The following is a 24,045-nucleotide window of genomic DNA, read 5'->3' as shown; positions in this document are numbered from 1 at the left end:
TCATAAGCCTCGTACACACAATCGGACTTCCATCAGACTTTTCTGTGGATTTTGGTCCAAAGGGCGTTGGAATTTTGGATGGTCTCTGTGGGAATTTGTGCTCAAGTGTGAAGTCAGGCACTGATGTTGGATAAGAAGACTTGACTCACAATCGGCATTCCAAAGGTGTTCAGTAGGGTTTGTTTCTGGGCTCAAGTTCCTTCACGCCAAACTAGTCAAACCATGTCTTTATGGATTTATCTTTGTACACATGGGCACAAGCATACTGGAACAGAAAAGAGCCTTCCCCAAACCTTAAGGTTAGAAGAGCACCCTTCCCAGCCAAGTCCTTCCCAGCCAAGTCCTTCCCAGCCTTGGCCAAGACTGAGCCAAGTCACATTTTAGCCCCCAGTCTAATATCTATTCCACCAGCCCTAGTGACTGAAAGACCACCCATCCAGCTACCAGTAATCAAATCCCCTTCTCCATCCCAAGTGTCCTGATGACAGGGAGCAGAAGATCACAGTCCTGTCACTACACAGAACAGGGAAATGCCTTGTTTACAGAGGCATCTCTCCGTTCTGCAGCTTCACGACACGATCGCAGACCAACATGAGGGACAATCGAGGAAGAAAGAGGGACAGAAGGACAAATCAGGGACATTGCTCCAAATCAGGGACAGTCCTTGAAATCAGGGACAGTTGAGAGCTAGGCCTCACTCTGTTAGGCTCCCCATAGCTCTGTAAATCGGGGACAGTTGGGAGCTAGGCCTCACTCTGTTAGGCTCCCTATAGCTCTGTAAATCAGGGACAGTTGGGAGCTAGGCCTCACTCTGTTACGCTCCCCATAGCTCTGTAAATCAGGGACATTTGGGAGCTAGGCCTCACTCTGTTACGCTCCCCATAGCTCTGTAAATCAGGGACAGTCAGAAGCTAGGCCTCACTCTGTTACGCTCCCCATAGCTCTGTAAATTAGGGACAGTCGGGAGCTAGGCCTCACTCTGTTACGCTCCCCATAGCTCTGTAAATCAGGGACAGTCGGGAGCTAGGCCTCACTCTGTCACACTCCCCATAGCTCTGTAAATCAGGGACCGTTGGGAGCTAGGCCTCACTCTGTTATGCTCCCCATAGCTCTGTAAATCAGGGACAGTCGGGAGCTAGGCCTCACTCTGTTACGCTCCCCATAGCTCTGTAAATCAGGAACAGTTGGGAGCTAGGCCTCACTCTGTTACGCTCCCCATAGCTCTGTAAATCAGGGACAGTTGGGAGCTAGGCCTCACTCTGTTACGCTCCCCATAGCTCTGTAAATCAGGGACAGTCGGGAGCTAGGCCTCACTCTGTTACGCTCCCCATAGCTCTGTAAATCGGGGACAGTTGGGAGCTAGGCCTCACTCTGTTACGCTCCCCATAGCTCTGTAAATCAGGGACAGTCGGGAGCTAGGCCTCACTCTGTTACGCTCCCCATAGCTCTGTAAATCAGAGACAGTTGGGAGCTAGGCCTCACTCTGTTACGCTCCCCATAGCTCTGTAAATCAGGGACAGTTGGAAGCTAGGCCTCACTCTGTTACGCTCCCCATAGCTCTGTAAATCAGGGACAGTTGGGAGCTAGGCCTCACTCTGTTACACTTCCCATAGCTCTGTAAATCAGGGACAGTCGGGAGCTAGGCCTCACTCTGTTACGCACCCCATAGCTCTGTAAATCAGGGACAGTTGGGAGCTAGGCCTCACTCTGTTACACTTCCCATAGCTCTGTAAATCAGGGACAGTCGGGAGCTAGGCCTCACTCTGTTACGCACCCCATAGCTCTGTAAATCAGGGACAGTTGGGAGCTAGGCCTCACTCTGTTACACCCCCAAAGCTCTGTATGTTACTTCAGTTATTCAGTTAGGTGAAGAATACTTTAGCTAAAAAAAATATATATTATAGAACACCAGCATATAATGTAGAAATATCTGTCCTACCAGGAATAAGAGGGATCTTCACTTTTGTGTCTGGCTGAGAAGAAAAAGTCCTGAAAGTTTCCTCAGTGAAGTAGAGAAGTAGTGTGGGAGCGGAGGAGATCACTTCTGTGACTTTCTTCTGATCGCTATTTGGTACATTGGTGTATATAACGGTGATCTGGAAGTATTGGGAGGATAGAAGTCTCTGCAGCCAGTCACTGTCTGTCCTTGCCGATCGGGAGAAGAAGCCAACAGTCTGATTTATTTCCTCATTGTCTGTTCGGTTAGCTCCTGCTCTTTCTTCACGACGGGTTTCATGGTCTTTATTTATTACCTTTTCATATTCCTGCGGCTGTGCTGTTTCTGAGGTCTGCTGTAATGTAAAAATTAAAAATGTAGATAATAAAATCAGTAGGACGAAGGCAAGGTCTCATTCAGATTCTTCTCAACCAGGATTCCTCCAGAGGTTGCTAAGGGGTTTCTCAATCAATGAGAAAAATTCAAATAAATTCCCACTGACACCATTGATCTTTTTAGCTATCTGTAAGGGGGGAGGGGCTGTTATTTTTCACAATGACCACAAGTGTAATGATCATTCTTCCCACTGACCATCACACAAAGTATCATGAGTTTTGGATAGGGTTGTCCCGATACCGATACTAGTATCGGTATCTGGACCGATACTGAGAATTCGCGCAAGTACTTGTACTCGTGCAAATGACCCGATGCTTCACCTGATACTTTTTTTTTTTTCAGTGACAAGTGGGCTGAGAGGGGTGGAGAGCGGGCTTAGAGGAGGTGGAGAGCGGCCTGAGAACATGCTGAAGGGCGGAGAGTGGGCGGAGAGCCGGCTGAGAATGTGCTGAGGGGCGGAGAGCTTCACCTGATACTTTTTTATTTTCCAGCGACGAGCGGGTGGAGAGCGGGGGCTGAAAGGGGGCAGAGAACGGTCTTAGAGGAGGCAAAGAGCGGCCTAAGAACGTGCTGAGGGGCGGAGAGCAGGATGAGAAACTGCCTGAGAGGGGCGGAGAGCAGAACAAGCAGGACCGAGAGCAGAGCAGTCCTCGGGTAAGGAAGTAAAATAGATTGTGTGATGTGAACACTGAATCCTGCTGTGACTGTCACGCACTAGTACTATATATCGCAGTTGCAAGCGTTACACCGCTGCAAGTTTTCATCGCAAGTGCCTGATTCACAAAGCACTTGCAATGAAAACCTACGCTGGCGGCCTCCGGCGTAAGCCCGCGTAATTCAAAGGGGCGTGTGCCATTTAAATTAGGCACGCTCCCGCGCCGGACCTACTGCGCATGCTCCGTTTCGAAATTCCCGCCGTGCTTTGCGCGAAGTGATGTCATTTTTTCGAACGGCGACGTGCGTAGCGTACTTCCGTATTCCCGGACATATTACGCAAGAAGGAAACATTTTCAAATTTCGACGCAGGAACGACGGCCATAATTTATACAGCAATACGATTGCTGTGTAAAGTTAGGGCACCAAAAATGATGACTAACTTTGCGACGGGAAACTAGACTAGCAGCGACGTAGCGAACGCGAAAATCCGTCGTGGATCGCCGTAACTCCTAATTTGCATACCCGACGCTGGTTTACGACGCAAACTCCCCCCCAGCGGCGGGCGCGGTACTGCATCCTAAGATCCGACAGTGTAAAACAATTACACCTGTCGGATCTTAGGGATATCTATGCGTAACTGATTCTATGAAACAGTCACATAGATACTCTGAGAGATACGACGGAGTATCTGAGATACTCCGTCGTATCTCCGCTGTGAATCTGGCCCTTAGGTAATAATTGAAAGATCGTATGTTGCTGACATTTAAAATATATATTTTTTTATATGAATGTGGCAAAGTGAACAAACAAAAGAAAGATCTTCATCAAATTATTAAAATGACTCTTTAAAGTGATATTAAAGCGGTTGTATACCCGCATTTGTTATTTTTTTTACACCTGAAAAGTAAAAGCCATAATGAGCTAGTATGCACCGCATACTAGCTCATTATGAAATACTTACCTTAAAACGAGGTGTAGGGAACTTACCTGGTCCACGCCGAGCGAGATGTCATCTTGCTCTGGCGTGTCTTTCGGGTATCGCCGCTCCAGCGCTGTGATTAGCTGGAGCGGCGCTGTCGTCACTCCCGCGCATGCGCGCGGGAAATGTCATTCCGGCAAGGGCCGGCCCTTTAGCTGAGGATCCCCCCTGCGCATTGCGAGGGGAATATCTCCTAAACCGTACAGGTTATAGCCCATTATAGCCCATTATAGCCCAACTATATGGAAACAAACTGATATGCAGTTAGATATTTTCCTAGGTTGATGTCCACTCTTGTATAACAAAGCAGCATTTATAGGGGAAAATGCAACAATGGAAAGCTATAATTAATTTCCACTTCTTCTTTAAGCAGAAAAATAAACACCAGACAGAACACACATATCCTAATAGAAGCTCTGTAGACCAGGGGTCTCAAACTGGTGGCCCTTTAGCTGTTGCGAAACTACAAATCCCATCATGCCTCCCTCTGCCTGTGGGAGTCATGCTTGTAACTGTCAGCCTTGCAATGCCTCATGGGACTTGTAGTTTCACAACAGCTGGAGGGCCACCAGTTTGGGACCCCTGCTGTAGACCTATATGTAATATGTGTTTGCTAATCAGTACTTCTAAACCACATACTGTATGATCCATGAATGCAGTTTGAGATATAAAAATAAACTATTTTATAATTCATTTTAGGTGATTGGGTATGTAGGACTTACTCTTTCTGGTGTGTTTTTCTCCCTACTGCCAGCGGGATTCTTTTCATGACCTGTGATCAAAGAAAATTTATGCAAATTGATGATCCTGTACCATTCAAAATTCTAAACGTATTTATCACACAGAGAATGGAAGCAATATCCTGTACAGGGTTCAGGGTTTCCGAGCTGAAAAATCTTTGCTGTACAGTATGTTCATGTTTCAGCTGCACTGCTTTTGACCCCCCAACCATTCCAGCAGGTCTATCAATAACTGGAGGGACACAAAACTGATTTACACATATCTTCCGGTTTGCCTTTTCCCATGTCATATCCTTATCTTTCTAAAACACTTCTGTATATCTGTACTAAGTTGTTCAGCTGAAAAATAAGTCTTCTGACCAATTTCAAGTAAAAAATATCAGTGAATCTTGTAAACAGGACCTTGATCACCCCAAAAGGGTAACTGGACCAGATTAAAATTATTCACAGTAAATCCTAGAAATACACAGCTTGGGGTGAACCTGACCCCCATCGCCGTACCCTGATATCAGATAAAAATAAATCTAATTCAGAACACACTCTGTCCTTTCTAAAATAAATGGAGATTGAAGTTTATATACAGTATGACTTTAAAAATCCATACAATCCTCTCTTGTGTTATATACTTTGATATATTTGTCCCCTTCTTTTGTTTCTTTAGCATGGTTTAAGCACATTATATGCCGTCCTTTCCCTGGCCCCAGAAAGAGGTTTATGAGGAGGGGTGGATGATTAGGTGATTTCCCCCTTCCCCCTTTTTTTTCTTTTTGGAGGATAGGTTATAAAACGTATCTTGAGTTATATAAATATATATATTTTTTAATATATTGTTGAGATTATATGCATTACGTTTTTTTTTTATGTATTTTTTTGTTTGTCCCAAAAACAGAATTAGCTGGCCACAGTTACCGTCCTATTCCTGATTGTCCTAAACATCTCTTTCTAATGAGGTTGTCCTCTTTCATATGTTGGTATATCCAAGATCTTACACAGCACTCCAAGTCACATACGTGGTCAGAACAAGCACACCCACACCGGATAATCACCTGTATGGCCCAGTAGGGAAATTTTAAGCTTGACCAGTTTTTCCCGCATCTCCTGAAGAATCTCTTTTCTGGTGATCCAGTCCAGGTCTGCCGTTGAGACGAGTATCGGTTTGATACTGTAGGCAAATGGGTTTTTCTTCCACAGAGATATCCACTGCTTATCCAACTTTTCTGATTCACCAATCACCACAATCACTTTATCAGTTCCTAAAAAGCATAAAATGTACATCAACTAACAGCATAAAATGTACATCAATTAAGGTCGGCCCATGGATGGTGCAAATTTGCCTAATTCCCCCATCAATATGGTCCGTGTTGATTGGGAAATCCCTTAAATCCCTTCCTTGGAGCCATTATGCTCTACCAACGGAGGGGGGCAATCCTGGCCAGGAGAACACACAGTGATTACTACTAGAGGCTATATATGCTGGCAATAGTTGCATGAAAAATCTGACATGCTGGTTGTACCCAAGTTCGTTTGAACCTCAGCCGATCCCTGCTGAACTGGTTGAGATTGGAACTGCCTATGACCAGCTTTAGAGATCCATGTTTAGGTTCAAAATGAAAGTCATAATGGACTCCACAAATGGACCAATGCACTTTGTAACTAATATCATTTTAGTGTGGATACCAGTGCAATACATTACATTATTTCTATTTTCTATATTAGATGATCTATTACTCATTCTACACCTTTCTGGATACAAGCAGTTGTTTTTTAATTTGATAATGATGTTGATGGTGGCAGCAAAGTAGAAGAGTGTGTCTTGTCAGGTGGTGGAGGAGGAAGCAGTGCTGGATCAGTAAACTGCAAATGAAGAGACATTGTTGGAGATTTTAAACTAAAATACAAACAGAGGGTAAAGGACTGGTCGCTAGTATAACCTGTGGTCTCCTTGCAGCTGATCTTTTTCCAATTTCTGACTTACCGTACCTTGGTCTATACTATTAGCTGGATTCACGTAGGGCGGCGTATGTTTGAGCCGGCGTAGCGTATCGTATTTACGCTATGCCACCATAAGTCAGAGAGGCAAGTGCTGTATTCACAAAGCACTTGCCTCCTAAGTTACGGCGGCGTAGCGTAAATGGGCCATTCAAATTGTGAAGAGGTGGGCATGTTTTATGTAAATAAACCATGACCTGACGTGATTGACGTTTTTAACGAACGGCGCATGCGCCGTCCGTGGACATATCCCAGTGTGCATTGCTCCAAAGTACGCCGCAAGGACTTATTGGTTTCGACGTGAACGTAAATTACGTCCAGCCCCATTCACGGACGACTTACGCAAACTATGTAAAATTTTCAAAATTTGACGCAGGAACGACGTCCATACTTAACATTGGCTAGGCCAGCTTTTTGGTGGAATAACTTTACGCCTGAAAACGCCTTACGTAAACGGCGTATCTTTACTGAGACGGGCAAGCGTACGTTCGTGAATAGGCGTATCTCGCTGATTTACGCATTCTAGCCGTAAATCAGCGTTCACGCCCCTAGCGGCCGGCGGAACTAGACAGCTAAGATACAACGGCGCAGGCAGTCGTATCTTAGCTACATTTAAGTGTATCTCAATTTGAGAATACACTTAAAAGTTACGACGGCGTATCTACTGATACGCCGGCGTAACTCTCTCTGAATCTGGCTATATGTCTTTGTGTGGAGGCGGCCATCTTGGTAGAGAGCAGGGCTTTGCTTCCTCATGTCTGAGCCTCCAGCAAGGAGAACAGCAAAAAGCACACAAGTGACATCATCAAATCTCCTCCCAAATCCCATGAGACTAGCACTCAGAGGCAGCAGTGCCTTAGATCCCACACTGCAGATACACAGCTATAGGTCTATAGACACAAGTGTGCCTAGGCACCCTCACATAACAAGAAGTGAACTGCTGTTTCTCAGGAGGTGAACATAATGCTTCTAGATGTTCCCTATAACAGCCTTTTTCAATCAGGTTTCTTCAGGGGTGCCTTGGCAAAATACCTAAAAATTACCCCAAATATTGTATACAATTAAAGTATTGTAAGATAAGCGAAAAGTTGGAATACTAGTAGACATGTGCAGAATGGAAAAATGTGTTTCATTTCGGATAGATTTGTTATGTTAATAATTTTGTTTTGTTATGGAATTTGTTTAGTTTGGTTTCGGAATTTGTTTAGTTTAGTTTTATTTTTGGTTTTGTTTTCATTAAAATGTGTTTCATTTATAAATTTTCTAACGAATTCCAACTTTTTGGAACAATTAGAATTCAGATCGGTCGAAAAACGATCAACTGATCTGAATTCTGTTTGAAGAAATAGCTGGTTGTTAAGCAGAAGGCCGGGAAGCGGCCACCCGCGTTCTTAACATCCATGAGTCATCATCTGTCAGCGGGCTTCCCCACTGACAAATGAATGTAAAGAAAACAGTGCTGGCATTGCCGGCAATATATATATAAAAAAAAAAAAAACGCGTAGGGTCCCCCCAGTCCATTTTAGGCCCTTTGGGTCTGGTATGGATCTTAAGGGAAACCCCTCATCAAAATGTAAAAAAAAAACTGTGTAGGGTCCCCCCCCAGTCCATACCAGGCCCTTCAGGTCTGGTATGGAATTTAAGGGGAACCCCACGCCAAAAAAAGGAAAAAAATGGCGTAGGCACCCCCCCAGTCTTTACTACGCCCTTCAGGTCTGGTATGGATTTTAAGGGAAACCCCATGCCAAAAAAGAAAAAGGCGTACAGTCACCCCTCAGTCTATACTAGGCCCTTCAAGTCTTGTATGGATTTTAAGGGTAACCCCTTGACAATTTTTTTTTTAAATGGCATAGGGTCCCCTCAATCTATACTAGGCCATTCACGCCTGGTATGGATTTTAAGGGGAACCCCTCACCAATTTTCTTTTTAAAAATGGCGTAGGGTCCCTTCTCAGTCTATACTAGGCCCTTCGGGTCTGGTATGGATTTTAAGGGAAACTCCACGGCAAAATAAAAAAAATGGCATAGGGTCCCCCCCAAATTCCATACCAGACCCTTATTCGAGCATGCAGCCCGGCAGGTCAGGAAGGGGGGGACAAATGAGGGCCTCCGTCCTCCTGAACCATACCGGGCAACATGCCCGCAACATGGCCCCACCCCAAAGCACCTTTTCCCCTGTTGATGGGGACAAGGAGCTCTTCCCGACAACCCTGGGCTGTGGTTGCTAGGGTCTGCGAGCAGGGGGCTTATCAGAATCTGGAAGCCCCCCCTTTAAAAAGAAAATAAATGGATAAACAAAACAAATCTTAACAGATTTCAACTAAGTTCGTTACTATTTCTTACTATTTCATTCAGAGATTTGGATGCAACCAAAAATTTGACCGAATTTGTATTCAAACCGAAACGATTTGCACGTGTTTTAATACTAGTCAGAAGCAGCATTTGCTTTGGAAGAATAAATGACCTCTAATGTTGGGTGCCCTACTTGTGTGGATGTTGCTGCGTTACGAAAAACTATTACCGGTCGTTCCGTTTTTTACATTTTAGGATGGGGTGCTTCAGGATTGTGTAGACTTTCGCCTTGACTGAAGAAAAGCTTGAGAAACATTGCCCTATAACAATGCACAGTTATATTTTGAGAGTTCAGGAGAAGTTTGCTGTCACCTTTTTTGCCCACGCAGTATTCCAGGTAGCGACCCATCTCGTACAGCGGTTTCTCTGATGTGGGAGAGGTGTAGATGATGACAATGGAGGATTGGCCCACGGGCAATGTCCAGTCCATATCCTTTGTAGGCGGGGAAAGAGCGACATACAAGCAATGGTCGATGTTATCATCCTCTTTCAAAAGGTCTGCAATGTCAATGGGATTGCGGCTCACTTCCCAGGACAAGATCAGAACCCTGAAACTGAAGGAGAGAAAATGTACAGCTCAGCATTACATAGATGTTCAAGTCCACCTCTGGGCACACAAAAAATACCCTTACCCCCCCCCCACCATGAGGGACATGCGCTTGTTAAGTCCAGTGGGTTGTAGATGAGGCTGTACCCAGGGCCGGATTTGCTCTCCCTGCCGCCCAGGTTCCGCAATGCACCCCCTCCCCACCAACCACCCCCCCCCCCCCCCAATCAACGGAGAATGGAAACCGGATGGCAGGGGCAGCACAGTTAGTTCAAATATTATTATTTTTTTATTTATTTGTAGCTTGTCGTTTACTTTTTTTTTATAATTTTCTTATTATTTTTTATATTATTTTTCTTATTCTTTACTTTTTAATTACTTTTTTTATTTTATTAATTTAATTATTATTTCTTCTTCTTATTATTTTTTTTCTTATAAATTTTTTTTCACTTAACTTTATTACTATCACACAAGAGAAAACAATTCCCTGTGTGATAGCAATTGGAGGTGACATGTTCTCTTTATTGACCCTGTCACCTCCAAAACAGGAGTCCTAGCACTGTGCTAGAACTCCTGTCACAGCTGAGATGGGAAGAGCACAGCTCACCCCACTCACTGTGTACATCGGCGGCGGGGACAGGAGACAGACTCAGTGACCGGGGGGAGGATGGAGTCCCGAAAACAGAGCCAGCAGAGAGAGGTATGTGGGGGGGTGGGGGCAGCACACATTTTACAAGTGCTTGCAGCGACATCACTTGTTAACGAGCGAGCGGATTCCCCCACACTACATTTAGTCCTGCTAGAAAGCAACTTACCGCCCTTAACTGTATGTTCCGGCCATCGGGGGACTCCATGCCGCTGCCGCCCCGATGCCTGGCCTCGGTGGCCTTGTGCGAAATCCGGCTCAGGCTGTCTCAGACCTGCTTCTGATTGGCCAGATTGAGGATCAGTGTTACAAACAGCGAATATTAATTTGCTGTTGTAACACCTGGGTGGGCTCCTGGTGCAATGCTCTGCGCTCCGAGCCCATCCTAATTTAAAGCCTATTAAAGCTTACGGCTCTAATCAGGTTCCTTTAAAAAAACACCCCCAGCCGCTGTAATTCAGGTGCCCGGCATCTTGAAAGGGGCTGGACGCAGGAATAGGAAGTGTTCACGGTGGTCGTAGATAGACCTGAATCCAGTGCAGGACTTAGGGTGGTGGGGGCCCCTGGGCTTGAGTGTTGATTGAGGGGCCCCCTGGAGTGGGGGGGTGCCGCCGAGATCGAAGCTGATCTAAGTTGTTGAGCGAGGGGGTGCCGCCGAGATCGAAGCTGATCGAAGTTGTTGAGCAGGGGGTGGGTGGGTTGGTTAGCAGCCGAGATCGAAGCTGATCGAAGTGGTTGAGGAGCTAACCAAAGTTGTTGCGCGGTGGGGGGGGCCGCCGATTGATCAAAGTTGTTGAGGGGGGGGGCACCGATCGTAGTTGTTGAGCGGGGGGGTGAAGGGGACTTCTTACCTCTTCATCAGCAGTGGCATGGCTCTTCTTGCTTCCTCCTCCCGGGGCCCCCTATTGGGCGGGTCCCATGGGCTTGAGCCCAGTCAAGCCCAATGGTAAGTCCGGACCTGACTGAATCTATCTATTATGCATATAGGTGGTGGCGTAGTGAGAGGGGGTGGCACCTGGGCGCCTCTAATGGATGGGCCGCCACTCCGGGTGACAAAAAAAAAGATTAAAACTGACAGCGGTTATAACCCCCCTTACTCTAATATGAAAAAGGTTTGGTCTTTAGAGTTGTAGTGGTGGGGAAGGGTTGAGGGGGGATGGGCACGACAAGGGTATTTCTTTCTTGTTGTGCTTGGATTCGGGTTTTACGTGTATAGGATACGGTACAATGAGATTGTAAGGTGAGTACGTGAACGTTTCTGTGTATTTCATTATTTTTATTCCCATACTTCCTGGAGATGACCCTGTACTGGAGTCTAAATGAGGAAATGCCGATATTATACATTCCATAGAAGGCAGAACGAGGAACGAAGTGTCAGATCAGCGAATAATCACTTTTACTATCCGCCATAAAGGGAGCAGATAACACTGCTGATCCCCACAAAACACCTGTTGTGATAAATCCTTCCACACCTTGGATCTTCTTATATTCTACAAATTGTAACAATATTTTCTGCAGAGAGATTCCTACACTGCGAAGAATCCAGGGAAAGGGCAATGTGTGATTTTATTATACAAAGTAGTTTTAAAAAGAGAATAAGAGACGCAACGCTCCCGCAAGGATAATGGGATTTTAATTGGAGGTATTAACGTCTGTAATCGAGGAGAGCACAAATACGATAAGATATTTAAGAAAAGTATTACATTTTATTACATAATATCAGATAAAAATCTAATTTTAAACAATTTTTGCTAAATTGTGCTTAGGCATTAACATTTGTTTTACCCTTAGGTGCGAAAGGGGTTGTAAAGGTTCATGTTTTTTCACCTTAATGCATTCTATGCATTAAGGTGAAAAAACATCTCAGCATTAGCGCCCCCCCCCCCAAGCGCCATTTTACTTACCTGACCCTTCGAAAGTCCCGCGCCGTGAACGTGCAGGCTTCTCGGTCGGCTTCTCGGCTCATTCATTGGTTGCTTGAAAGCAGCGCAGCCATTGGCTTGCGCTGCTGACAATCATATCCAATGGCGCGGCGTGCCGGGGGGCGGGGCCGAGTGATACAGTGAGCGGCTATAGCCGCCGGATGTATCACGGGAGCACGCCCGGAAGAACTTTCCACCATGCGAGAGAGCTCCCATAAAGGTGGAATGCAGGGCCGATCCGAGACGGGGTGCACAGGGTGCACTGCACCCAGGCGCCAGAGGGGAGGGGGTGCCAAAGTGTCCGGAGCACCGTTGTGCTTTCCCGCAGGTAAATAGTGCTGAGCACCGAGCGCGGCGCCGATGTGTAGTGCACTGTCCTAGAGGAGTCACGAGCGCCTGTCAGCGAGGGCGCCGTGACCTCTTTCGTGACCTCTCTGCCGCCCACTGACCCGCCCGCAGCAATGTCTACAGTACTGGAATCTTCTTGCAGGGGGGAGCCAAGACAGCCGCCGAGGGACCCCAGAAGACGAGGATCGGGGCCACTCTGTGCAAAACGAGCTGCACAGTGGAGGTAAGTATAACATGTTTGTTATTTAAAAAAGAAAAGGAAATTGTCTTTAAAGATCCTTTAATGCAGGGGTCTTCAAACTACGGCCCTCCAGTTGTTCAGGAACTACAATTCCCATCATGCCTAGTCATGTCTGTGAATGTCAGAGTTTTACAATGCCTCATGGGATGTGTAGTTCCGCAACAGCTGGAGGGCCGTAGTTTGAGGATCCTTGCTTTAATGTAACTGAAAGCGCAGCACTTCTGTTTTATGTACTGTGGTATTTGTTGCCTGCAAATTGTAGCATTTTTATAGTCATCATTATCAACAAGGGGAAAACCACAAGTGTGGAGCACAAGGCAATTACAGATAAGGGTAGATGATAGAGATTGCTGCTAACCTTTGTGTCTTGTCAAACTTTCTATGTCTCTGTAAGGTTCCTCCACCATCCCGAGTCCCTCCGCCATCCCGAGTCCCTCCACCATCCCGAGTCCCTCCACCATCCCGAGTCCCTCCACCATCCCGAGTCCCTCCCGTCTTCTGGAATTCAGGGCTCTTGCTTCCCTTTGGTTCTCCAGGTCTGAGCGGAGATGTCACCTTTTGATCATTTTTGGGAGACTTTGGATGTTTGTCTTTTTTCCTATTGGAACCCCTGTCTTTTTTGACCCCTTTTACTTTCGGTGTCCTTTCACCAGGAGAACCTTCCATCTTGGCTTTTCTCGGTGGCTCCATTAGAGTCTTCCACTGAGGCTTTTCAAATAGAAATCTTTCTGAGTTTTAAAGTGACTTGTATACTTCCGCCTCTGGCATTTTGTCGGGTTTGGTGTCTCTGTGTAGAAGGTCCTAGAGGATGTCATCAGCACACGTCCCGTAGGGTAAATCCTACGCTCTCATTTCATGAGATTATCTCAATGTTAGGTTTTGTCCTCCAGGACGACACATCTAAGGCAGAGATTGGGTCTCTCTGTCACTGTAAAAGTTGTCACACAGATTATGTTGGGTTCAAGGTCTGTAGGACGGGAAGGCGGAGCTCTGATACAAAGGAGACACCTACATACAGATAACAATTTCTGTAGCGAATTTGTGTTATCTTATTTCCTTATATATTTATGGACGTCTGCATTCTCTGATATTTCATGGATGAACTTCAGAAGAGTTTAAAATAAACAATAAATGATACAATGAAAATGCTCCTTTTTGAAGATACAGACTGGCACCGTAGATGGCCCACCACTGCACAGCGCTCCGTTAATATTATGAATGTAATTAGAACCACTTCTGGACCAACGACCAACCGGTACGTCACTAAACTTCAGGTTGTTATACCGGGATGTTGTCTGCTGATGCCAGGCATCATTCCAGTACAGTTGTTTAAAGCCGGAGGACGGCTCTCTTGTAAAAGCACTTCTATTGGCGAAGTGGCCACTGGATAGGTTTTACAAGCAGCTGGAGGGGACATCCCCCTCTCCCACCCCCTTCCACCACTTGGAAAAGAAGAAAGGTAACAGCGCTCTCTGCAGGGACAACCCAATCCATACACCAGATCCACTCAGAGGTGCCGAAGCTCGATGTGTCCCAACACAAGACTAAGGCTATTGCTGAAACGCGTCAGCATTATTGTTTTATTGTCACTCTGATGTACCAATGAACGACTGTAAGAGAAGTCCGGCTAAAAGACGCGCATCTGCACACAAGCACGGGCACACCAGTGTGTGTAAGAGAAATCCGGCTAACAGACGGAGTGTAGTGGAAATGCATAAAAATTCAGAAAAGGATTTTTTTAAATATACTAAATACCAGAAGAGATAGGAAGGGGGGAGAGAGGAGAAAAAAGAAGAGGGGAAGGAAAAAGATGGAGAAGAATTAAAGTGAAAGTGTATCTTGCTCATATTAGATATACATATATAAATATACAGTATTTGTTTATATTTTTACTTCTTAGTCCCTCCCCCCTCATCAACATGCTAATTACATTTATACATCATTTTAGCCCCAGTGATGTCCTGATGCAAACAGTGGGCTGGCTTTTGGGAGGAGTTATGCAAATATCAAAAAATATTTTGACGGGTGGGTGTCAGTCTGGAGGAGTGGGTGTTCCTAGGCAGCTAGGATTTGCATACAGACCGCCCCTAGGTAACACACACATGCAATGCTAAACCCTTATCATTGAAAGAACTGAAATCCAATGAATGAAAGGGGTGGGCCAGGGGCAATCAGGCTGGGGGGATAAAACAAAATAATCAATTTTTCATTGTTTTTTTTTTCCATCAGGTATTGCCTATAAACTTTTTATTTTTTATTTTTTATAAAGGGTATGGATATTCAAAACTTTTTTTATCCTTGGATAAAATAGAGAAGGTTTAGAAATCGATTGAGTTTTATTGCTTTTAGAAAATCTAATGAAAGCGGAAGACCAAAATATTTTAATATTGATGTTGATTCATAGCAAGAAAACATAAAGCAGTCAATGTGTTTTGGGGGCTCAGAGCTCTCCCCCTTCGTCAGGGCTATGACAAATACAGAAATTATACTCTATATATATATTTTCAGGGCCTGGATCTGAACCCGGGGCCTCTGCTGTGTCTGGTAGTGTCTCTGCTTGTTGAGTCACCTGGAATACTGGACAGCTCCCTGGACAAGTCCCTAAAATGATCCAGCCTTGAACCTTGTTTGTTGTGAACCTTGAACCCTTCGCTCCTCCCATGAACTTCCTATCAAAGCCATGCCTTTAAATCTCCTGTTTGCCAGATGATTGTGCTTTATCCGGGCCAATAACTCGCTCTTGTCAGTCCTGTTGCTATCCATATCTTCGCTACCACTCATCTCCAACCATTGGCATGTTCCTCGGCTATACTTCTGCCTATTCCTACTTGCAACCACTCGTTATCGACCTTTGCAAGTAGGGACAAGCAGAAGTGTAGTCGATGAACAAGCCAAAGGTCGGTAATGAGTGGTTGCAAGTAGGAATAGGCAGAAGTATAGTCGTGGAACAAGCCAAGGGTCGATAACGAGTGGTTGCAAGCAGGGATAAGCAGAAGTATAGTCGATGAACAAGCCAACCACTGGTTACCAACCTTTGGCTTGTTACTGACTACACTTCTGCTTATCCCTACTTGCAACCACTCGTTATCGTCCCTTGGCTTGTTCCACGACTATACTTCTGCCTATTCCTACTTGCAACCACTCGTTATCGTCCCTTGGTTTGTTCCACGACTATACTTCTGCCTATTCCTACTTGCAACCACTCGTTATCGACCCTTGGCCTGTTCCACGACTATACTTCTGCCTATTCCTGCTTGCAACCACTCATTATCGTCCCTTGGCTTGTTCCACGACTATACTTCGACCTATTCCTACTTGCAACCACTCGTTATCGACCCTTGGCCTGTTCCACGAATATACTTCTGCCTATTCCTACTTGCAACCACTCGTTATCGACCTTTGGCTTGTTCCACGACTATACTTCTGCTTATTCCTACTTGCAACCACTCGTTATCGTCCCTTGGCTTGTTCCACAACTATACTTCTGCCTATTCCTGCTTGCAACCACTCATTATCGTCCCTTGGCTTGTTCCACGACTATACTTTGACCTATTCCTACTTGCAACCACTCGTTATCGACCCTTGGCCTGTTCCACGACTATACTTCTGCCTATTCCTACTTGCAACCACTCGTTATCGACCTTTGGCTTGTTCCACGACTATACTTCTGCTTATTCCTACTTGCAACCACTCGTTATCGTCCCTTGGCTTGTTCCACAACTATACTTCTGCCTATTCCTACTTGCAACCACTCGTTATCGACCCTTGGCTTGTTCCACGACTATACTTCTGCCTATTCCTACTTGCAACCACTCGTTATCGACCCTTGGCTTGTTCCACGACTATACTTCTGCTTATTCCTACTTGCAAATACTCGTTACCGACCTTCGGCTTGTTCCTCTAGTATACTTCTGCTTATTCCTACTTGCAACCACTCGTTACCAACCTTTGGATTGTTAATAAAAACAGAAAATGCTAGGCACTCAGGATACTGGCAGAGTGGCTCGCAATCAATTAGAAAAGATAAAAACTAATAAGTAAAAACAGGGCTAAAGCTGGATATAATCTCAAATATAAAAAGTCCACATGTAAGATAAAAATATTATGGAAGATGGTGGATCTTGAAAGCTGATAATGATGATAATGTATGGCAGGGTCTTTAAATAACAAGCACTAAGGGCCAGCTCTTCTCAAGAGTGAAGCCAACTCAGGATATCAACATGGAAAAAAGCACAGAAAAGCGCCTTTGAGTGTAAAGTTTAATACATAATACAATAGAAGTATCTTACACTTACATCTAGGTAAGAACAGATGTGCTCGTAGGAGAATAACATCTCATTGTAGTTTCTGCCGGCATCTAGACCGTGTCCAAAGCAGTCCCAAGTCCAGGCTATTAAAGCCGCAAGGAGCCAGAGAGGAAGCCGGCTGATTCCTTCAGAGGAGATGGTGACAGTCTGCTCGTGGAATGGCGTGTGACGTCAGCGGGATCAGGGGAAACGCTTTGGCTTGTTACTGACTATGCTTCTGTGTCATGGACATGCAATAATGTCTGGCAGCTTACCTTCTTCTCATGTCTCCATCAGAGGCCTGACTCTCATCTGGCTGCCTTTTTATCACATCTCCTTCCTGTATGGCCCCACCCCAGGCCATCCCAGGAAGTCTATATAAACTGTTGCACTGCAGGTCTGCTTTGCTTTTCTTCTGTGTTGTTAGCTTAAGTTCCTGTCTGCAGTGTGCTACGTTTACCTTCCTGTGTACTGTTTTTGGCTCGTCCCTGACTTCTCCTGTTTGCCTGTGACCCTGACCTTTTGCCTGTCCCTCGGTTACCCTTGTCTGCCAGTTGCCCTGACCTCGGCTTACCCATCACTATTGCTTGTCCTGGTTGCTGCTTCCCCTCTCTCCCTGCAGAGCGTGACCTAGGGGATGCCAGGGGTCGCGACCTGGATCCAGCTGCGGCGAAGGCCATCCTCACCACTAGAGGCTCTGGTGAACACAAAGCTGGGTCTTAGACTCCGCGCCCTGGGGAATCTTGGGTTCACGCTTCCTCTCTGATTGCAGCAGTCGGCTATAGGGTTCACTACCCTGTGCACTTGTCACCTGGCCACAGGTGACCTGACATTCTGCTTATCCCTACCTGTTATATTTTCTACTGGATCCTGGCTTGCTCACCTACTGGTGGGGTGATCCTGAGGACCATGACCTGGTACTATCATAGAGCGAAACCCATCTCCACCATCAGGAGCTCTGGTGAACACCAGTTAGTGCTTAGACTCCGCACCTCAGGAGAGCCTGTGTCATCCACTAGGGTGACCTGCTTCTGTACTTATCCAGCTACTGTCTAATCCTGACTCCAGATTGTGGATTTAAGAAAAAAGCATTACAGAAAATGTATTTTTCTAAGAAGAAATGGACTTTGTAGGCAAATGTACCTACAAAGTCCATTTGTTCTTAGAAAACAACATTTTCTGTAATGCTTTTTTCTTTAATCCATATATTCTAGGATGTGGCACCTATTTTTCATAGGGTGTTTGATTACCACCCCAGGGCAATTGTAATCAATTTAAAATCATGACTCCAGATTGTGACATATTTATATACCGTGGAACCTCGGATTGCGAGTAACACGGTTAACGAGCATTTCGCAATACGAGCATTGTATTTAACCCTCCTCTTGTGTTAGGGTCAGAACCGACCCGTTTTCAGGTTTTGAATGTCTATAAGTATCACATAAATTTGTTTATTGCATCAAGATTTTTTTACTTTGTCAGGAACCTCTATTTAAACAATGTAATAGAAAAAGAATCCTTTTCACTAAATTATTAAATACTGTGGTAAAAAAATTTAGACGTTTATGGTGTTAGGGTCAATTCTGACCCAGTTATAATATAGAATTATAGGACACTAATAAGTGCCAAAACTGAAATCATAAACACTCTCTCTGCTTAGTAACACTGACAGCCAATCACCTCTCAACCCTGTGAGCTGTAGTTAGGGAGGGGCCTATCTCTTTGCCTGCTTGTCTGCTTCTCTAAATAAAGTAAAGAAACATAGGACCAATACATTTCAGAGTTGCTGACTATTTTACCATTTTTTAAATTTGAAAATGAGAGGTATGCTATCAAAAGAAAGGTCTAAGGCCCCATACACACATTTTAATGCGATGGAGTGTACTCACCATCGCATTGAAATCCGCGCCGAAATCCTCTGGCGATGACGTGTCGCGCCGTCGCCGCGATTATGACGCGGCGACGTGCGCGACGCTGTCATATAAGGAATTCCACGCATGCGTCGAATCATTACGATGCATGCGGGGGATCCCTTCGGACGTATGGATCCGGTGAGTCTATACAGACCAGCGGATCCATCCGTTGGGATGGACTCCAGCAGATGGATATGTTCTGCATGTCAGCGAATATTCGATCTGCTGGAATCCATCCCAGGGGATAAATATGCGCGGAAACAGATCCGCTGGCGTGTACACACCATAGGATCTATCCGCTGAAACCCATTCGCTGGGATTTATCTGCGGATGGATTCTATGGTGTGTACTGGGCCTAAGGGATCACACCAAAAATATTAAAACCAATCTTTTCAAGGATAAAGAAGCCTAACAAGGTAACCAAGAGGTAAGAAACAAATTGGATGATAAATAATTGTTCAGAGGGTATTTTATGGCTGATTTAAGACACGGGTCAAAACCGACCCATTAACATCATGGATAGTAACAGAAAGCTAACATAAGAGGAGGGTTAAAAAAATCCTAACTCAGTTTGCGAGTGTTTTCTCGCAAAACGAGCAGGTTTCAGGCCAAAGCGGTGTGCAGTACCGCGTTTGGCCTGAGGTGGGGGGGGGGGCGCCGGCGTTGTTCAGAGCCATTTGAAAATGCTCGGAACGACTCTAAAATACTACATTCCCGAGCCTTTCCGAGGTTTGCCAAGGTCAGCCAAGCTGTCCTCGGGTCTTTCCGGCCATTTCTGAGGCTCTCCGGCGCCCCCCACCTCTGGCCGCATGCGGTATTGCATGCCATTGAATTCAATGCAGAAAAAATTATTTTCGTTTCCATTGACTTCAATTGGGAAACTCGCTTTGAAATGCAAGTACTTTGGATTATGAGAATTCTCCTGGAACGGATTATGCTTGCAATCTGAGGTTCCACTGTATGTCATTTCTGTGTCTGTCTTATTGCCCTGAGGAATGTGTTGTCTGTTTATAGTTTTCTTTCTATGAATCAACGTAACTAATAAAACATTTTGGACACACTGGAGGCTTCCTCCTACCTGATCCGACTCCAGTACCCCCCTGTTTAGGCAGCAGTGGTGTCAGTAGGAATTTATCTGTGAGGCAGAAATTTCCCATTGCTTAAGGAACCTCTAGCAACCTCTGGAGGAACCCTACTTAAGAAGGTCTGGTCCAGAGTAATAGGAGATTGTATTATAATAGGGGATGATATTACATAATCTTTTATACAGAGAAGATTGAAGGTTACAGTGATCTATAATTATTGTTTACAATCTTTGGGATTCAACATTGGCCACGCGTTCTTCTCAACTTGTCCAGGATCCTAAGATAGTCCGCTTAGTCTTCTATTCTTTAGTTTTCCCTTTCTTCTTCGGTTTTTCTCCATCTGTAGAACAGAAAAGCAATGTGTTACATTTATTATGAGTGAGAATCATTTTATTATCCTAGCTGGGTCTGGATCGTAGGGGCCATGGCACATTGGTGGTCCTGATGATGGACAACTGGGGAGTTCTCTCGTTATACGTGGCAGAGAAATACCCGTCGGTTTTCATGGTGTCACACTCCCTTACCGGCTGGATAAGTGAGGTGGCATTTTCTTAGCATTTCTCTCAGTGACACCTCGCTCCTCCTTCCAGAGAGGTAACCCCACTGTGGAAACAGGCAAGTATTTCCTTCATATGACATTGAAAAAAAAGTATCGGTATTCGGTATCGGCGAGTACTTGGAAAAAAGTATCGGTACTTGTGCTCGGTCTTAAAAAAGTGGTATCGGGACAACCCTAGTAAGTCATGTTAAGGTATGGGCGTCGAAAACGTCGGAACAGCCGTCATATTTTACGTCGTTTACGTAAGTCGTACGTGAATGGGGCTGGGCGTAGGTTAAGTTCACGTCATAGGCATTGAGCCGGCGTATCTTAGGGAGTATATGCGACGTGATTCTGAGCATGCGCCGTTCGTTAGGCCCTTCATTTGCATGGGGCCACGGTTAATTTACATGTAGCACGCCCACTACCTTCCTACTTTGAATTAGGCGGGCTTACACCGGCCAATTTACGTTGCGCTGGCGCAAATATGGGAGCGAGTGCTTTGTGAATACTCAGCTTGCCTCTCCAAGTTACGTCGGCGTATCGCATATGAGATGCGCTACGCCGGCACAAAGATGCGCCGAACTACCTGAATCCGGGCCTCTGTGTCCACTTTAATCCCATCTTCATTGGGACAGAGCCTGCTTTCTTAATGTACATCTTTAAATCTTTTAGGTTCTTTTGTACTTTTCCATTTCCCATTGTCTTCAAAGGTTTTTCCGTGAGATTTTTATCTTGCTGTGTGAAGAGGAATACATCTTGGGCATGTTCCCCCAGGTCTGTTTGTCCCTCCATAATTCTTCTCTTCTCATCCTCATCACTTTTCTCCAGATCGTCAATCACCACAACAACATTCTTTTCTTGAGGGGGAAAAGGAAATTCCATTATTCAGCTGTACATGGGGGGGGGGGGGGGGATGCTGAGTGGTGGGCGGGTCACCTGATAGATTTGTCTCTGTTTAAATCGGTATTAAAGACCAGCTTTGGAACGTTGCCCTATATCAAAGAACCAGTTAACATCTGCAGCCCTTGTCAGGGTAGCGCTACAATACATATGAGGAATAAAGACCTATTACTTACTAAACTTGGCGTGAAGAAATCTCAGCTCCTCGTCATAGAGGGAGTCGGTGACGTTGGTGATATTTATCCTTCCACGTTTCTTGGTGTGATACAAGATGGCGAAGTCATACCCGGAGACCTCTTGACGAAACGTAGACATGTCGTTGGTTATGTACACAGGTTGGGCGTTGATCTTTGTGTTCTTACACATTCTGTTCTCTAGAAAATCTACCAGCCATTCGTAATTCTGTTCGCTGTCTCTGGAGCAGATTGCCACCGTTTTCCGCCCCATCTGGAATAACCAACAGACATAAGTCATGAGGAACAGTTTATTTCATTGCTTGCATTTTATGGTTTACTCCACAGCAATCCAGATCTCTGTTCATAAGAGTGACATGAGGTGCGTGATCTTTAAGGCTGAATTCTAGGGAACACAAAAACTTAAATTTTTAACACATTCCTAAATAGCCATAAAGGACAGAAATCTGCTTTGTGTGCACAAAATGCCTTTGCAAACTCAAATATGACCTTGTAAAAGTAGAAGTGTCACCATCCCTGTGCTGTACATAATTGTGCAGAGAGGAGAGCTGTGGGAGGGGTCTATCAGGGTCCACCCACTGCAGGAGGGAGACATGACCAGTAACTCTGCTCAAGGGGAGAGAGAGCAGCAGTGGCCGGTAGGGTCAGGACAAGGGATGGGCAGAAGGGGAGGCTGCCCTGGGCATGGTGGCATCATGTGAAGTGGGGAGGGCACCACATGGAGAGCTCCTATCTACAGGCTGACAGGCATAGGCATGCGCACAGGGTGTGCCGGGGGTGCCTGGGCACACCATAATCACCCCATGTACATTAGCATTATCCATGGGTGGCACCAGATGGGTGGTTGGGGGTGCCAGTTGCCATTATAAATAATAAGGGCTAGGTTCAAATTAAGGAACCCATTACACCCGTATTTAGGGTGTAACATAATATGCTCCTAATCATCTGTCTCTTAGCATCAAAGCCTCCTCCCTGTAACAGCAGGTGGTGTTCATGTGTGTCTGAGTTTTGGGGTGCACACCCTAATTCAACAGGCTGTGCACACCAATGCTGACAGGAGTAGTGACTCCAGCTTCATTACTCCTATCAGCCTAGCACTGGAGGGGACAAGCCAGATCTGGAGAAGAGGAAAGATGCGGGAGAAGGGATGGGTTGTGCGATCTTTCCCCTCTAGCTTCTTCTCATCCGCTTCCAGCAAAGAACATGGGTAGGTGCATGGGCGTAGCATAAGGGGTTGCAGGGGTCACAATCGTAAACCCCGCCCCTAGCTGCAGGGGGCCCCTGCAGCCCCCCCTGTGATATTATTATCATATCCTCCACAAAGTCCAGCTCTAAACTGCCCTAGGGCCCCACAGTCACGCTCCAGTACTGGGCTTCCACTATGCCTTCCACCGTCCACACCCCTCCGTTCTCATTTTCTGGGGAGAAGCTGTGAGACATTTCCTGAATGGAGAGGAGCAAGGGCTGAGAACAGCCCAGGTTGGGAAAGTGTCTGTGCTGTGTGCTGGCAACATGGAATGGTAACTGAGCTCAGCGAGGGATAAGGAGGAGAGTGCCGTCCTGTGGCCACGATGGGACCGCTGTCACTGGTGAGGTAAGACACCGCTCATGTGTCTCCTAGTCACCTGCTGGGGTTCTCTGTACCCCCCCCCCCCACCCGGGGATATCCGCTTACCCCACTTCCCTGACAACTGGGGAAGAGGCACAAACCTCTGGGAGGTGACCTTCCCCCAATACTGATACTGACAGAGGAACCTTCAGAAATTCCTAAAACAAATCCCTTAACACCTCCTGAGGGGATGCAGGCTCCAGATTTTGTGTCACATGGCCTTGCCCCCCCCCAGATCTAAGTTGATCCCTGTCCTCTGATTCTCCTGGGTGATCCCTGTCCTCTGATTCTCCTGGGTGATCCCTGTCCTCTGATTCTCCTGGGTGATCCCTGTCCTCTGATTCTCCGGCGCTGATCCCTGTCCTCTGATTCTCCAGCGGTGATCCCTGTCCTCTGATTCTCCAGCGGTGATCCCTGTCCTCTGATTCTCCTGGGTGATCCCTGTCCTCTGATCCTCCAGCGGTGATCCCTGTCCTCTGATTCTCCTGGGTGATCCCTGTCCTCTGATTCTCCAGCGGTGATCCCTGTCCTCTGATTCTCCTGGGTGATCCCTGTCCTCTGATTCTCCTGGGTGATCCCTGTCCTCTGATTCTCCAGAGGTGATCCCTGTCCTCCGATTCTCCAGTGGTGATCCCTGTCCTCTGATTCTCCAGCGGTGATCCCTGTCCTCTGATTCTCCTGGGTGATCCCTGTCCTCTGATTCTCCAGCGGTGATCCCTGTCCTCTGATTCTCCAGCGGTGATCCCTGTCCTCTGATTCTCCAGC

General features: G+C 46.0%; 1 protein-coding gene across 1 annotated transcript in view; it reads right to left on the bottom strand.

Annotated features, from left to right (window-relative positions):
- Window positions 1-13,780, bottom strand: part of LOC120942932 — a 37,113-nt gene extending 23,333 nt beyond the window's left edge. Inside the window, exons 1-5 of the mRNA XM_040355896.1 lie at window positions 13,111-13,780; window positions 9,361-9,602; window positions 5,755-5,961; window positions 4,691-4,740; window positions 1,940-2,291 (exon numbers count right to left, since the gene is read on the bottom strand). Coding sequence (XP_040211830.1) covers window positions 1,940-2,291; window positions 4,691-4,740; window positions 5,755-5,961; window positions 9,361-9,602; window positions 13,111-13,442 — 1,183 coding nt within the window. The 5' untranslated portion in view covers window positions 13,443-13,780. The remainder of the gene's footprint in view (window positions 1-1,939; window positions 2,292-4,690; window positions 4,741-5,754; window positions 5,962-9,360; window positions 9,603-13,110) is intronic.
- Between the last annotated feature and the right edge of the window lie 10,265 nt (window positions 13,781-24,045).

The sequence above is a fragment of the Rana temporaria genome, chromosome 6 (assembly GCF_905171775.1).
Source record: "Rana temporaria chromosome 6, aRanTem1.1, whole genome shotgun sequence".
Taxonomy (NCBI): Eukaryota; Metazoa; Chordata; class Amphibia; order Anura; family Ranidae; genus Rana; species Rana temporaria.
This window is presented reverse-complemented; position numbering and strand designations above follow the sequence as displayed.